The 17,603-nt window shown below is 36.2% G+C and overlaps 1 protein-coding gene across 3 annotated transcripts in view; it reads left to right on the top strand.

Annotated features, from left to right (window-relative positions):
* Nucleotides 1-17,603, top strand: part of DPY19L1 (dpy-19 like C-mannosyltransferase 1) — a 52,046-nt gene that overhangs the window by 8,287 nt on the left and 26,156 nt on the right. For all 3 annotated transcript variants that reach the window (XM_074841339.1, XM_074841349.1, XM_074841358.1), the window contains 6 exons: nt 397-534; nt 5,476-5,596; nt 7,264-7,357; nt 11,431-11,488; nt 15,042-15,133; nt 17,205-17,304. In XM_074841339.1, the coding sequence (XP_074697440.1) occupies nt 397-534; nt 5,476-5,596; nt 7,264-7,357; nt 11,431-11,488; nt 15,042-15,133; nt 17,205-17,304 (603 nt within the window). The remainder of the gene's footprint in view (nt 1-396; nt 535-5,475; nt 5,597-7,263; nt 7,358-11,430; nt 11,489-15,041; nt 15,134-17,204; nt 17,305-17,603) is intronic.

The following is a 17,603-nucleotide window of genomic DNA, read 5'->3' as shown; positions in this document are numbered from 1 at the left end:
AGGAACTAAAATACAAAACTACAAGTACCTTGTAGCTTACTTTCAATTATAGTCTTTTTATGCAGCTTTTTTTAAAAATAATTTTTTAAATGAATAAATGTTCACATATGTATACACCTCTCGGCTGCTTTTATTTTGAGAATTGTGAAATACTATGTAGTACGTAGCAGCCCAAATGAGAGATTTCCACGTGTGCTCTGAAACAAGGTGGAAGATAACCCACATTGCTTGTTTTGGTGGCACTAATAGAGATTTGTAAAACTGGATAGTCATCTTGAATAATTTTGTCCTGTTTGTTCTATTACAAAATTTGATTTAAAAACAAAGCTGTATATGGCAGTTCATGAAGCAGAAGTGACCTCTTTAATCGTAAATAATGATTCTGCTCTCCTGCAGGGTCTATATTATTCCTACTTCAAGATCATTATTGAGGCACCATCATTTTGGAATGGAGTGTGGGCAATTATGAATGACAGGCTAACTGAGTATCCTTTAGTGATTAACACCTTGCAAAGGTTCAATCTTTACCCAGAGGTAAGCTATGTTTTAAAAATAATACCTTCTGATAAATCTTTGGTTTCATTAGATTTGAATACAAATTTGTAAAAAATGGTACTCTGAAAATGTGGTTGTAAGGGTATAGTGACTAATGAAGTGTTGCTTAAATACTGTATTTTAGTTCCAGATTTAATACATTGTAATCAATTCTCAGACTTCACGTATGTCCAGTCAAATGTGAATACTTTCTATATCTTCGTATTTTGTGCCCTCAAGTTGCAATCCAATTCTATACTACTTGTCTTCTTTTGTTCTTTTCACTGAAAGCAAGTAAGTTGCTGACATTTTGTACTTCAGGAAATGTGGCATATGGAGTATTAGTAGTGTGTGACGACAATGCCTGCAGTGATACAGGTACTGAGAGGTTATTTTGGCATGTGTTTTGTATAGGACAATGAACTAACACATCACAGTTCACTGTGGCTGCTAAAATCTGTGAATGGTAATAGTTTACTTAACATGTTGCAGAAACTCCTCTGTAGAAGACTGACTGCTGTTGTTACTTGATGCTAGTTACTTGATGTTAGACTTGTTACCTGGTTAGACTACATTCCTACTCTGCTTTTTTGTCACTAAAAAGAACATCTTTAAGTACAGAAACATTTGTTTTTCTCTCTTACGGTTTTGCCAGTGTGTCTTAACGTTCTGAGAAGGGAAAACTCCTTTGGTTATTGTACATTTCTGTAACTCCATATGTCAGCAACAGCTTATTTTTTGGAGAATCAAGGAGTAAGAATGTCTGTAATAGTTGGGTACTAGCATTTATACTCATTCTCCTGCTCTGTTGGAGCAGAGCTGCTTTCAGGAACTATATGTGCAAGAGTTCTCAGCGTGTATTTATACAACTTGCATGGAGTGGTTTCATTGCTTCTTAATTCCTTGCTCTGGGAGAACTAAAAGCTATAGATGAGTGCTTCTTGTTACCCTCTCACTGGTTTTGGGTTGGTTTGAGGTTTTTCTGGTGTTTTGTTTTGTTAAGTCCAAAGAGATTGCAGTTCAGTTCTAGAAATGCAACATTAGGAACACGTGCCTTATTTGAATGCTATGAAGTTATTCAGCTGAGATTTATTGACTTCAGCTATAGTATGACTTGCAAAAATCGAAGGTAACTGGTCAAATGAACTTGATCTTAGAGAATCATCAGTATCACCGTGAAAGATGACAAAGTCAGTTGGATGATGAAATCAAAACAAGAGTAATGAGATATAGTGGCTGACATTCTGTAAGAACGTTAGGTAGATTACTGTGCAAAATGTGTAGGCTTGTCAGTTCATTCAGAGTTTTCTACGATCGTACTGGTTCATAGAACTTGGTGATAAGGTATGAATACATTCATCTTTTTTGTGCCTGTGTGGGCACGCAAAGCAGACAAATAGTCTTCTCTGCTCCTTTGTCATTTACTGCTTGATGTCTAGCCTTCCTGTAAATAGGATTTTTTAAAAGTGTATTTCTTGAGTACTCTTGTTTCCACATAACTACATCTATAAAACTGTCAATCTGTGCAACCTGACATCTGAAATATGTTCTCCAAATTTATCTAATTTTACTTCTGATTATAATGGGGTTGGGTGGTGAGAAGATGCTTGTGGATTTATTTCTTGGCAGTGAATTTTTTTTTCCTTCTGATACTCAGTATCCAGTCATGTTTTCTGAAAGTGTTTCATTTCCTGTTTGATATTTTAGGATCTTTCCAGCTCTTTCAGCCCAAATAGTAGCATTAAGGCTGAATTTTAATAAAGTGTTTGTTTAGCAGATTTCAAAATTAATTGCATCAGAAATAGCCTTGAAATCCAGTTACTAAATAGGATGTTAAACCCATTAAGAAAAATAGAACAATTCACTTGCATGTGGAGCCAGTACTAGCTATGAAAACTTCAAAAGAAGGAAAAAAAAGGTAAAGTGAGTCCATATTAATCACTACATCATCTGTGTAAATTATAAATGTAAGCATTAAAAAAAAAAATCTGTCAAAAGCAGCAAGTCAGTCTTTGTAGTTGTACAATATTATAGTCCACTTAAAGTCTTGATTTTTCCACGTGTTTGCTGCATAGTCAGGTTGTTCCGCTAGTTGTGGTGGTGTTTTCATCTGTGATCCCTGATGCAAAATGGTAGAGACATAATGTTTTAATTTCTGTGGTGGAGAGATAATGTGTTAAGTTTTGCTCTCTGGCTGTTCATCGTTACAGAACGGTTGATATTTCCGTGTGTGGCAGTGATGATGAAAATTTGAGTTGGAGTGATGAGTGTTGCAAGGACCCGTGTAGTTGAAGTGCTTACTCAAAGGCAACTAGTAGAAGGGATTGGCTTTTCTTTTACAGCAAAGGACTTGCCTGGCCCACAGAGATCTCCTGGGTCTGAGAGCCGGTCTTTTGTTTTCCAAGTTTTGCATTTACTGCCTCATCTGATATGGGACAGCAGAAATTCCAAAAACACCATTGTGCTCTAATTGACCTACCAATTTTGTGCTACTGATTTGCTTCTGTTTTTCTGCCCATATTAACTGTTTCATGTAAAGTAGCTTTTGGCAAAAAAAATGTTTCTGTGTTTTGCATGAAGTACCTAACCTGGTACCTATTTAGGGAGTATTCATGTGTGGTAACATCTGTAGCAGACACAAACACTTGTGACATAAAAGCTTAAGTTGATAAATTAATAGATTTTTTTCTGTGCAACATTGGTACAGCAAGAATGTTTTATGTGCTTAGGGTAATGTCACCTTCAGGGCTGGTGATACAAATATACTAGACAGATGTCTCTAAATTGCCATATGCATTCTGTTGGCCATGTACAAACCACATTCAGATGATAAGAGGAAAGATTTGGATTTGGTTCCCCAGTCTTGTTGTTGCCTGTCTGGAGATGAGGCAGCTGTCTGGTCCATGTATGCACACATGGACAATCAGAAGTGCCAGGGCACAGGTGTTCAGAAAGCCTCCAGGAATTCAGGATAGTGTACTTTGCAGGACACAATATTGAGGCAGGGAGTCTTGGTCTAGAAAGATGTAGTTGTATTTTATATATATAAGATTTACAGTGTGAGAGTGCAAAGGCCACAAATTAAGTGAGCCATGATAATTGAAGCCCTGGTATTAAAAATTAATGAATTCTAGAATTGCAGAACAGCTGAGGTTGGAAGAGATGTCTGAAGATTGTCTAGTCTCAACACTCTGCTCAGAGCAGGGTGAAGTAGAGCATGTCGCTCAAGGCCATCTCCGGTTTCATTTTGAATATCTCCACCTCTGGGCAATCTGTTCCAATGTTTGACCACCCTCAAAGTACAAAAGTTTTTTCCTATGTATGAGTGGAATTTCTTGTATTTCAATTTGTGCTCATTGTCTCTTGTCAGCTGAAAAGAGTCTGTCTTGGTCATCTTTACTCTGTGTCCTTCTTGTCTTGGGCAGCCCAGAACTGGACTCGGCACTGGAGATATGGTCTTAGCAGTGCTGAGTGGAGGGGAAGGATCACCTCTCTTGTCCTGGTGACATACAGATGAGGATACATTTGGCTTTCTTTGCAACAAGGGCTTATTGCTGGCTCAAATACAACTTGTCTGCTGGGACTCACAGGTCCTTTTCTGCAAAAGTGCTTTCTAGCTGGTCAAATCCAGCCTGCACTGGTGCATGGTGGCATTCCTCCCTGGTGCAGGACTTTGCATTTCCCTTTCATGAGACTCCTGTTGGCCCATTCCTCTAGCCTGTTGAGGTCCCTCTGAATGGCAGCACAAGCATCAACCACTCCTTCCAATTTTCTATCATGTGCAAACTTGCTGAGGATGTTCATTTGTGCCATCATCTAGTCTTAAGACGTAGAACAGAATTGGCACCAGATAAAAAAAACGCATCCACAGCTGTCCCGTTATCTACCAAGACAGTCATCTCAGAAGGTTATGGAGTTGGGCAGGTGTGATTTCCCCTTTGTAAATCCATACTGACTGTTTCCAGGCACTTTTTTGTCCTTCGTATGTTTGGAAGTGGTTTCCAGGAGGACTTACTCCATCACGTTCTCAGAGATCGATGTGTAATTCCCTGTGTTTCCTTCTTGCCTGTCTTGATAGAAGTGGCATAAAGAGTTTTATTAATTGTATGGGGAAAGAAAAGAGAGAATCATCCTTCTTGTGCATGTTTTCTGTGATACAGAGCTGAGACAGCTAATACTGCCGTGGTGAAACATATTTTCAGTCTGGGAACCCCTGAGTTATAACTTTCAAAGCAGCTCAACTGGAATGGCCACATTACTCATTTATGAACTCTATAGAGTCAGTTATATCCTGACAGAAAAGCTCGGTAATGTTAACTAGTGACTTTGCTGTGAGATGAGTTGTTATTTTTCTGTGTGTAAAATACTGATGTTTTCTGTGTCAGGTGTTGAGATTTAGTTTGTTTTTATAAGAATATTATGACATTTGCATGGAAAATGGAAATGCTGTCTTACGTTGCATCTGGAAGCTCTTTCTAATGCACGCTTAAATTTAACCTATCAAAATTTCACTGAGTAAAAACCCTAAAGATTTGGTCCATTAATACTCTTGCCAGGTGGAAAAAAAATTAATTGGTTTTAATGGATTTAATTTGGCTAACTGTCCTCTGACAATAAAACCTGGGATTTTAGTATCTGATTAAAAATAGTTAAATGGGGAACCTTCCAGACAACATTGAAATATATAATTTTTTCAAATATTGCAGTTTGATACATGAAATTTCTGTTCTAAAGCAGACATAATTTTAGTATATTAACAAACACTTGGTCTATGTTGGATGCCTTTAGGAAATTATGGTCAAAAATGCTAAGTAGTTGAGATAAATTCAGAGTTTAAAAAAAATTCCTGGATGAAGGCCAGTTATTGTGAGAGGTTACCTTGGGCATTGAGCTAATCTCAAAGTTCCTTTTCAGAAACTGCAAATCCTGTTTTGCACCTAGGTGGTCCTCGCCAGCTGGTACCGCGTATATACTGCCATTATGGATTTCCTTGGTGTACCGACAAAGACATGTTGGACTGTAAACAGAGGAAAAGGGCTTAGTCCTGTTGAAAGCTGCGAGGGTGAGTTGTGTTTTATTCTGGTTTCTTCCTGGAAGCATATAATTGCAGCTTTACGTATTTCAGAAGTAATAAATATTCTTGTGTCTTTATCACTGACGTGCTTTCATTTGGCTAAGCCTGTGTTTTTGGCAGGTTCACCACAGAAGCGAGAAGCATGAAAAAAAGATGCTTTTAGGAGTACCAGGGGTGAGAATGTGGGCTTTACTTATTAGATAGCTCCTCCTACCTAGGCCGAATTCCTATACTGCACTTCAAACTTCTGAGTTGTAGTCTGAGCCTTCATATGTTGGACTGTTACAAAGTATAAGATGTCCTAAATGTAATTGGAGGCCACTGTACATACATGTTTAAATTTTTGTAGCTTCTGTAGAATCCTCAATACATTCCAAGTTCCTGCATTTCAAAAACTTACCATCTGTGTTTCCTGCCCTAACTACATCTTGAAGAGTGGGAGGAAGGGGAAAAAGGTAACCACAAGGCTGCCTTTTGGAGAAATCTTGTGTAGTGATTCTCCTGGGAAGAATCCTCTTCCTCTTGTGACCTACTATTCAGCATAAGAATTTCAATTTTATACCTTGATTTTGATACCAAAGCTTGGACACTGCCACTGTTTTGGGTTTTTTTCCACATTTAAAGTATTGGCTTGTCAAGTAAGTATTATATGATAAAAGTATCTTGCTGAGAAGTGCTTTTGAGGTGGTCTACAGTCAGTTAAAGCTGAATGATAGGTGGTAGCTTGTGAAGTTGTTTCATTTTATCATTTAAAATGTTTTTGTGTAGTGACAATTTAGTATTTTTCCTTTGTGCAAAGGCTATAAGAACTTTAAGAGCTTGAATGAGTCACTTTCTCTAATTTTGTCAGAAACAACAAACAGTGAATAAATGTATACCTTCTCATTCCTGTGTTTTGTAAAAACCAAACCAACAAAAACACCAACTATTGAGACTACTACGTTTGGTGAGCATATCATCATCTTAGAGAACTGTCTTGCTGTGTTTTCAGCAATGGTGAATAATCATTTCTGCATATGAAACTATGAAGTTTTGCTACCTTCTCCACAATGAATAAGGCTTTTTATGCTGTACTGCTGAAATGATTAGAGCCGGGAGGGTTTAAAGAAATAATGGGGAAGAGAATAACAACGGAAGTGTGAATGCAGAAGTGTTTGTGAATGAATAAATTGAAAGACTTGCATTATTGGAAAATTTCTTGGTTTCTAATGAAACAAAGTAAAGAGCATTGTGTGTGATATGCTTAAAGATGGATTTACTCCTGCAAGAGGTGGGAAATGAGAGTACAGGGAGTACAAACCTGTTCTAAAAAGCTCTATGAAGTCAAAATGTAGTCTGTAGAGAATGCTCTTAGTAATGCCTTCTATACATTGCAGGTTTTTTCTTTACAGTTAATACTTCCCTCTTGGCTTGTTCTGTTGCTGACTGCCCCAGTGCTGTGTCTGCCCCTTCTCTTTTTTTTTTTCCCAGAAGTGTAGCCTTCCAATTGAATCTCCACAATAAGCTTGGTGACATTAACTTTTTTTGTTGTCTCTTTCTGTAGATATATTAAGGTAGTATGTTGTGTGCTGTATTACACTGATTGTATGGTGGTTTATAAGCGATATGATCTTTCTTCTATATTTGACAACATGTGTTAACTGTTTGTTTGTTAGGGTTGGGAGACCCTGCTTCCTTTTATGTTGCTGTGATTTTTCTTTTGAATGGATTAATGATGTCACTGTTCTTCATATACGGTACATACCTCAGGTAAGGCAGTTGAGACTGAGCTATTTAGTTGGTACTAGCTGTCAGTTTTTATACGAAATTTGAAAAAGTGAATGCTGAAATTTTTATGGGATATTGCTTGTTTGTACAGTAGTAGTGCCTTTTATTACCTATATGTCGTCACTAAAAAACTACTGGAACAGAGAAGTTTTTTGCTTAAAATAAATGATGATGCCAGAAAAAGTTGTGGAAAATTTCAGTGAAGCGGTATCTTATTGATAGCACCGGGTTGTGGATAAAACTAAACGCTGTACGGGTTTTAAACAGCTTTTGACAGGTTTCTGCTCTTGAAATTATCACTGTAACTCGTTTTTAAACAAAGTTTGAATGACAGTATACTTTTAACCAAGATTGGAGTTTTCCCAGTGATTTGCCTCGTCACGTTGCATGTCTTTCGATTTTAACTTAACTGAGAAGGCAAAATATTTTTAAGATAATGCATTCTTTTCGAGATATGTATACACTTCCCTTTTTCTATGAATTTCTGTTTTCAGTATTGGTCCTTAAATTTCAGGAACTGTAATACACTTTTACACAAAATTAGACTCCACATTCAGCAGAAAAACAGAAGTGGAAATATTTTTCTGTTTACCTCTGTTTTCATTTGTCAGTTTTACAAAAAAGCAAAAGGCTGCTACATTTTCTTCTGAGAGATACAATTGCTTTTCCCTCTTGTTCCCTGGCTTCACTGTCTTTGGTGTGTTTTTCCTGCTCTCTCTGAAGCGTGTTCTGGCAGTTCAGATAAAGCATAGTGCAGGGCAATTGCTGACAGTGAAAAGAGGAAGCTGCCTAGTGCAACTATTAGGTGTTTGAGGGTAAAGCATATATGTTTGTATTCCTTAACATAGGAAATGAATGTCTCATGTTTTGAGGGAGTACATAAACTTTGAATATTGGTATCATTAACTTGTCATTTCTCTCTTGAGGGAGGTGTATGGAAATCCACATTTTATGTATTAATGTCATTGAAAAATCATTAAGGTCTTAATTTCTCAGTGCTTTTCTTAGGCTTGGACTGTGTTGAATGTAAATAACTATCAAGTATTGATAGTAATTAAGTTTTAGCATAAATGATCTGCAATGTAGGTAGTCAAGATGACTAGAATATAAATGCAGTTCTTTCAAGGTGTAAACCACTAGCTCTCCGGAGTTGTGAAAAATAACAAGTGACTACAAAGTTTTGTGCAGGTAGGATTTTGTTCTTATTTATTTATTCTGAAGAATATTCACAGTTGGATACCAAATCTAGATAACTGCTTAGTCATTATGGCTGTTCCAAGGTTCCTCTTAGTCTGAGCAAGCCAGAATATTTAGAGTTTTCCATAAGGTGTGAAAAATTAAAAGAACTGAATCTGGAATTGTGCAGTTCTACAACACTGAAGTAGGTAATCTAATGAATTGGCATAAGTCTCCTTCATAAAGCTGACTTGTTTCTGCTATGCATTTTGAAAGTCTTTTTCATAGCCTGACTCATTTGATGGTGGGAAACCATCCTCAAATATTTTCTCTGTCTTTTTGTTCCTGAATTTGTTAGCAGTAATAATCTCAAGCTTACATAATATTTTTTTTTAGTTTTTTTTTTTGTCTCCCTATATGTTCATAGAATGTGTAATCGTTTTATTTCAGCCCTTATTTGCTTTTAGTCTCTTTACAACTTTGACTAGTGATGGAAGGTGATAGAATAGTGGAAGACCACTTTCTTATCATTATTTTCCAAGCTTGCATGTGTTCTCATGTCTGTGCTCACTGTACTCTGTAATGAGCTTGTTCAAAGAGTTAAGCTAGCAGAAAGCTAGTTGTTTTTGTGGGACTAGTTTTTTGTTGTGGGACTAGTTTTTGTTGTTTAGCTTCCTTAACCAACTTTCCCACGAGGTTAAAAGATTGCCAGACACGGTATGCCTCTGCCCTAGCACGCTGTGTATGGTTTCTGGTTATGCGAATGCACTGTGGAGTTTTCTTATATCATGCGAGTTAGTCTCAAATTCTGGAGCATTCTGTGTTAAGATAACTGAAGCAATGTGGTTAGAACTCATGCCATTTTAATTTGGACAAAGGAATGGCATTTGGTTGATAAGTGCTTCATGTGATTGTAAGATTCTGCCTTATCCCAACCTTCCCCACCTCTCTCTTCTTGTAGTCAAGGGACAGAATACTTAAGCTGATTGTCAAATACTGCATCTTGAGGAACTACCAGCAAATTTCCCATATCTCCTTCTGACAGTACTTTTTTCAGTTTTTGTTTCTTTCATGTTAATAAGCAATGAATTACAACATTTCCCCAGATGACTTTGAGTCTCAGTTTATTGTACCCAGGGAGTAAAAAGAGTAGTTCTTTCATTATTCCAGAGCTGACTCTACCAGACAAAGTATAACTGTTTGGGTCATCTGCAACACTTTAAAAGTTACAAATTATTTATTAAATTTAGATTTTTCTATATTAAACATGGGGGAAGTAAGTTCCAACTGAAGGGCATGTACTTCACCAATTGTGGTATGGTATGGGAGTTTCAGTGGAAAGAGTTATCCTTTATCTTTTATGTTGGCATAGAAAGGTTTAATTACTGTATCTTCTACATGATAGCATTGCACTTATTAGAAGATAACCAGTGTAACTCAACACTACACATAACCCTCTGTGAAATAGGCCCTATTCACTTCCTTTTCTGGAAAAGATACTGACAAGGTGCATTTCCCTATTCTGTGCTACGGATTTACTGATCTTTTGTCATGTGGTAAAATAGTGATCCCTTATAGAAGCTGGAATCTCTAAAGCATTCATAATACAACTAAGATCTTTGTATTCTAGACTTGAAGGTTTTATCATAATGTTAACCTGTAGCATAGACCTTGAATTTTGTTTCTGGTTTTGGTGTTTTTTGCAAATTTTTAGTTTGCTTTGTTTCTAAGACTAACATTTTTTAATATTAAGCACATATTTTAGCTGTTTGGGTTTCAGTGTTGATGCTTTCAGAATTTGTGGAATGAAAGGTTGAGTTTTATGTGCAAGAATGCACAATTCCTGGAGATTGTTTTAGCACTCAGTTGATATCTGTAATCCTCAGATTGTGTACCCAGAACTCACTGATTCTGTTTGACTTGTATATTAGTGATGGGTGAAGGATCTCAGAGGATCTGAGGTTTGTTTACTTTTTTTAAAGAATCTTAACAGCTGGCTGATACTTTTGTTTATTAGAAAAAATGATATATTCCATCATTCATAGTAGTAGTGCACTTGTGTGCACAAAAAATGTTCTTTGCTTTATATCACAGGACATGAGTAATTACAACTCTAATCAAACATAGGAACCTTATATATTGCTGTTTTGAGATGGGATAAATCTAAGTAATATCTTTGGTTTCAGTGTTGACTCCATGGTGCTAATTATTCAACGGGTGAATTTGGTTGGTTTAGAAATGTGTAAAAATCCTTAAGTCAAGGGCTGGAAAAACTCTCATGTTAACATCACAGTATTGGACATAAGAATTAAATTGTGTCTTGCATTGACCATGTCACGAATTCATTTCTAAATACGTTTTTTGAACATGCTTGATTTGATTACCCCAAGATAGTCTTAGATTCAGGTGAAAATTCCCTGTTGGGTAGTTGAGCATGAAAATTCTAAAGTTTTATGCTCAACATCTTAGGGAAGAAATAGTCCATTTATATTGCCTGGTGTTTAAGGAAGAAAAAAAAGGTTTGGCACTTTTCAAGACCAAGCTCTGGGTATAGCAGATGAAGCAGCAGATGTAATGATCTAAACCAAGGTTTGTGAGGAGTGGAATAACTGTTTTCCAAATTATTTACGTTAAAATTGGTCTTCTGCAGTAAACAGCTGATATATGAAGAGTAGTCTGCTCTGAAATAAATATTAGCTGACTAACTAGTATTTTAATATTGTATGTACACTGTAGATTGCTTTCCCTTGATCCTTGAAAGCATTCTTACCCCTCCCCCCCCCCAAACTTAGCTGTACATAAGTGCTGCTTCACATTTTTGAAGCAGCACTGACTGTTAGGAGACTTTGTTGAACCTATTTTTCCTGTTCTTTTCACAGTGGGAGCCGTCTAGGAGGCCTTGTTACCGTGATGTGTTTCTTTTTCAACCATGGAGAGGTAGGTCTCCCTCCCCAACCACACCCCTCCCCCCTTTTTTTTTTTAAGTTTAAACTAATTCTCATTTCATTAAAGATGGTGATGTTGCTAATCTATTAGGGGATGGATTTAAAGGGAATAAGACATTATTGAAATCAAAATAGGCCATGACTCGAAAATGTATAGCACAGTCCAATGTGTCACCTTAGATGTTAAAAAAAATAATAATTCGGAAAGGAAATATATTGTAAAGTGGTCCTGAGATTGGAATCTTAGTAGCACAATGACTTCAAGTTTCAAAACACCAAAATATTCTATTTTTGTGCCCATTCCAGACATAACTGAGCTACATGTACCATATGAACAAGCTTCAGAAATGGAGGAGGTTTTCTTCAAATTGCTATGTATTTTACTGGAAATTCATGAATACACACCCCCCTAAAAAAAAAAGCAAAGAAACTTCTGTAGTACTGATATACTATGGCCAGGAGACACAGAATTTAGAAACTGTATATGTGTATAGAGAATTCCGATGCTGAACTTCTTTAGTAAACTGCATTACAGGAAGAAAAAAAAAAAAAAAAGAAACTGTACTGTAACTTAAAACATCTCCCTGCATCCCCAGCTAATGCTATTCATGTCACTGTTTTATATTTTGGAAGAAGACTCATGGCTTTCATTCTGCTACCCTTGGGCAGTGTTTCTGGGTTTTTTTAATGTTCATTTTATGTATATAAATGTTTGTTTTATTTTACTTAAAATGCAGCTGTACTGGAAAGATTTTCTAGATGGAAACTAGCTACCTTACAATTTTGTTAAGGGTTAAAGTTATGTTTTGTTTTCTTATTTTACTGAGCTGAACTTGATAGAAAACTCTGAGTAGTAAGAATATGTAGCTGCACATAACAATCAAAGATGCTTCTATTCATAGTGAGCTTTGACAGTTTTCTTATAAAAACAAAATCTGTGTGATGAAATAGCTATTTTATTTTTAAGTTGCGTTTGAAATGTTTTTCTCTAAATATCCTTCGTGAAGAATTTTCACTAATGGATGTTAACTGCCTGGTCCAGACCAGGTAAACACTAGTTTCTAAACTTTTTTTGATGCTTTAAAGGGTAAATATGTGGGTTTCTGTTCTTAATGGCGTTCTGAAGTGAAGGGAATGTTTTATCCTTTGCTAGGAAATACTGGTGGAGTACACACTGTTTTGCCAAGTCTGTGAAGGTGATAAAGCGTAACTTCAGAAGGGAACAAGTTGAAAACTTCAAAGGCAGTGGTAGCAATAATGAAAAGAAACATTTATTTCGCTATGACACAGGCAGTTCTCTTACCCATAGGAGACTCTGTAGGAGAGCTTGTCTCTCTCTGTGGATGACTTGACTTTGGGGAAAAACACAGATAATGTGTGTATTTTGGAGAATGGTATGAAATTAGGTCTGCACTAGCTTTACACAGATGTAGTCTGGGCTTAGGTAGAGCTTAAGTAGGGTGACTCTGATTCAGGCTCAGCTGTATGGATTTCTGGAGAGCAATAGGACTTACTTGCAGAGGTGCAGTGTTAGATCTCAGCTGGCTCTTTGCATTTGTACTGTGAGTAATGAAATAACTCAGAGTTGTTTGATATTGTTGTGTATATAGTTACAGTAATATATGTAGTTACATGTATGTAGGTGGTCTAGCTTCACTGTGTGTACTGTTGAATCACATGGAGGGAGTGAGTGTGTACATGTATGTGTATAAAAAAAACCTATTTTATTTAACTCTTTCGTAGGACTTTGATTGTGTGAAATCATCTTGCATGTGGTTCAACACTATGTTCAGTGGAGCTAGACCAGTTGCTAAAAATTTTCTTTCCTTTTCTGGAAGGATAGGACTGAGCTACATGAGTAAGCCTGATCTGAGAGTGTTGGTATCTCAGATCTAGTGCTGTGTAAAAGTGGTTAGCCTTCTGGCACTGAGCTAATGATCCTAAGGCAGTATGTTTTTATTTGCGCTTGCTTGTGCTACTGTGTTTTAATGATTGCAAGCTTAGACAGAGCTGATGTATTTATACCTGCAGCAGAAGTTAGTTTACAGCCTTGATAAATCATCCACAGATGACTGAGTTTGGTATTACATTCCAAACATAGAAAAATAGCATGGGCTAAATTAGTCAATCCACTTTTAAGGTAATGCTTCCTTTTTATGGCTGTATATCCTCGTAATTTCTTTCCTGTCTTTATCTTCTCTAGTATCAAAAGATTTGGTAAATCAAATGTTGATATAGTCTTGAAAAATAATCAGACTACACTGCTTTAGAATAATCATGATTATAATTATTGCTAATAAAAATAATTTTATCTAATCACATCTGTGCAGTCAGCTGAAGACAACACATTAGTATACATATATTTATGAAAGGCATTTTAATGGTAGTTGGGGTGCAGCTTTTACAGAGAGTGCTTTTAGACAGCAAGGACTGTGTTTGACTAATGTGATAGGCTTCTGTACTTTGCACTTATTTTTACACTATTAATTTAAAATATTTGTGAAATAGCAAGACAATAAGCAAGGGGATATATAATTTTGATTCTAGTGACTTCTTTGGTAAAACAGTATTTTTAAAAATGGTTTTAAGATTATAGGAAGTGGAGAAGGAACATCCTGGCATCCACATCCTATAAGCTTTCATAGATTCACTGCGGTCCATGTTAAGATGAACTGCAATTTTGTCCTGTAGTTTTAAAGAACCTACTTCTAATTTTTAGTGCAAATCTGCTGATAGCCATTTTGAACCCATTTGTTTGTATGTCAAAGTTGTCCTGTAAAGTTATAATTATTTTTTTGATGGTCAGTGCCATCTGCAAGCACTTTATGAAGAGCTGAATATAAACATTGGAGATGACAGTTATAGCTGAGCCATTTGCCATGAACCCCAAGAAATTAATGAAAAAGCTATTCAGTTGACTTCATTGTATTATGCTTTGTTTTATTAGGGTTAAAGAGCGAAGTAAGTGTAAGTATAAGCTCTGTAAGAGCTTAATTTTGTGTGTTCAATTTTATTGGCCTGTTTTGGAGGGCAGCTTTGTATTTTATACTTCTGTGCTGTCACTAGTAGAAATGTGAAATGTTAATAACCTAGAGAACTCTAGCATAATGAAGAGTATGTTGGTTTATCCTTCAGATCCTCTCCCCACACACTTTCTCGGTCTGAGTATGGCAAGTCACTGCCTGAATTTGAGCATGGTTATAGTTACCTGAATGAGTTGTTAATTTCAGCAGAAGCAGGAACAAGCAGCTGCTGTCCTGGCTTTTTTCTTGGATGTTCTCTAGCTGTCACATTTAATTTTGGAAAAGCAGTGATCTATTTTAATTAAACAGTGCATCATAGATCTCAAGTCTGGAAGCTGCTTTCTTTTTCCTCCTCTTTTCTGCTTCCTGGCTTGTTTTTTTTTTAGTTTGTGAGTAAAATCTCATGTAGCTTGGTTTTTGCTTTATTGAAGTATCTGTGGTCATTCATTTTGAAATACAAATGCATTGTTTTATGGAAATGTAGCAGCAAGTGTTATCATCTAACCCAGTTCTTATTTTTAGTGCACTCGCGTGATGTGGACTCCACCTCTTCGTGAAAGTTTCTCATACCCATTCCTTGTGCTTCAGATGTTGCTTTTGACCTATATTCTCAGGTACCTCTCAATTTATCCTTATGTCTTCACAGTGATTTAAAAAATTGAATGTCACAGGACACTTATTTAAATGCATTTGTTTAAATATTTATTTAAGTGCCATTGTGTGCCGTAGCAATGATATCATTAACATAGAAACTTTCCTGTGGCTGTTACATTACAGACGCTGCACTAGTAGAACTGCAGTGTATTACTTGCTTATTAAAAGGAAAAACTTTGCAACTTGAAGACACGATTAAAATAAAAATCTGAGTTACTGTGTTGGCAAATATGTATCTAAACTAAAAATCAGAATTTTTGCTTGATGTCACTTTCTTCCTGTGAGAAACAAGTTGATACTCCATCAATTGGTTTTGTCCCTCTTGGAGAGTGGTATGTTGGTTGTACTTAGAAGAAGCCTATGCTATGCAACAGAGGATGCTATAGGCACCCATAAGCTAGTATGTTCTTGCAGTTTTCTATAACTAGTTAACTAATTAACTAATTCAATGATTTAGAGCAATCTAATTGCACTGATGCAGGGGTGCTGCTGAGTTCATTAGTCCTGCTTTACCATGGTTGTTTCTGGCTTGCAACATGATTATGTTACTGTCTTGCCTCTCTTTTGAAAAATAAGCATGATCGTTCTTACTTGAGGGCTTTTCCACCAACTCAATTGCATCAGATTTGCAGTACATTTATGATTTAGCTGAACTTTGTACTTGTAACCACAGATTTTCCTTTATTAGGTCATACTGATTTGTAGTTATTGAAGATTAAACCAAAAATATTTTGTACTTGTCACTAACTTGTGGTTTTTAAGTGAGGAAAAGATAAATGCTGTCTAGAAAAATATTTTGAGGGATAGTTTGTAGAATGATTGCTAGATTTCATATTAGAAAGACACCTGTTCATTTAATGCTAAGTTATGAGCTCAAACAAAAACCAAGGAAATTTCACTTTTAAGTTAGGGTGATCAGAGCACACATATTCTGTACCTACAATTATGGAACTTCTTGATTAGATAGATTCACCACTGTTCTTCAAACCTTGGTACATAAAATAGTACTTGGGCTTGCTTACAGATGAGAAGTAGGTATTTAATCTAAGCATTTCAGAGCGAGGTTCCAAAAAGGGAATAAAACATTTGAACTTTCTGTTTCTCAGTTATAATTCCTGCTTCAAGAGCAACTCTGTTTTATGTATAGCAATATTCCAATAAAATATAGGAACTGTCTTTGAAACAGAGACTAGAACTTAAATTCTCTTATTATTTGTATCACTTCTATCACATTTGTATAACATATTACTTAATGCATTGGACTTATGCTCAGCATGAATTCCTATCGAAGTTAATCTTGAGGCTTTGTAAAAGAAGCTGAAGAAAATTTTACAGAATTTGTTGAGACTGCTGTAATCTGTTGGGTTTGGTTTTACAGCAGAACATTTATGGTGTCTTCATCTGTTGGAGGTCACTTAATGAAATTTGGCACATGACATTTTTTTGAAGTGGACTCAAAGCTAACACAGGATTAAATAAATAACACTTACAGCAGGACATAGAGAATGGGTTGGTTTTAGTTAAAGGTGAATTTCATGTATTTGTCATTGTCTCCTGCCCTGAAACCTCACTCAGGATTACTAGCAGAAAGTTGCAGAAAGTAAATATGGAAGAAATGTGAGGAAGAGGAGTGAAATCACTTTCAAATGCAGACTGTTCTGTGAATAGTTGTGATCCAGCTGAAGTGGAAATGGTTGTGACCTGAGTGTAGAGTTGTTACAAGAAGGTGGACCACTTCAGGTGACATAGGTTGGCCTGCTACATTACATGCTGCCAGGAGAAGACTTGTTTGGTAGTGAGTGGCTCATCAAATAGTTAAGAAACATTAAACATCAGAACTATTGTTTCTGGAAACTGGTAGAAAATGGATATTAAATTTACTTGAGCAGTGTTATTTGTAGTTGATCAATATTGCTAGCTAACTTCCAAGGTAATTTTGTTTTTATTGCATTCTCTATTGTACTTTTCAATAATATGCAAACACCTGTGTAATTTTACTTACTGATGCCTATTCTGTCTCTTTTTCCCAAGGATTCCGAATATTAATACAGGAAGCTTGATTGCACTGTGTGTTTCTAATATCTTTTTCATGCTTCCCTGGCAGTTTGCTCAGTTTGTTCTTCTAACACAGGTAAGACCATATTTGCTTCTTTGTCTTTTCTAGGCAAGCTGACTGCTTTGTATAGACAGTTATTGAATTCACAATCATACTGATGATTTCCTTTTAGCCAGATTTCACTCTTGCTCTCAGGAAAGATTCACACCATTTATCACATCAGTATTTTTCTAGTCTTAAATTTAAAAGTCGACCATTTACACCACTCACTATTCTGTTTCCAGGACTAAAAAATGTACTTTTCCCATAAAAGCAGGCTCTAGCCTAAGTTCAGTACATTAGAACAAGCTCAGAACAAGAGAAAACTTTGTATA

This window comes from Strix aluco, chromosome 1 (assembly GCF_031877795.1).
Source record: "Strix aluco isolate bStrAlu1 chromosome 1, bStrAlu1.hap1, whole genome shotgun sequence".
NCBI classification, from domain to species: Eukaryota; Metazoa; Chordata; class Aves; order Strigiformes; family Strigidae; genus Strix; species Strix aluco.
This window is presented reverse-complemented; position numbering and strand designations above follow the sequence as displayed.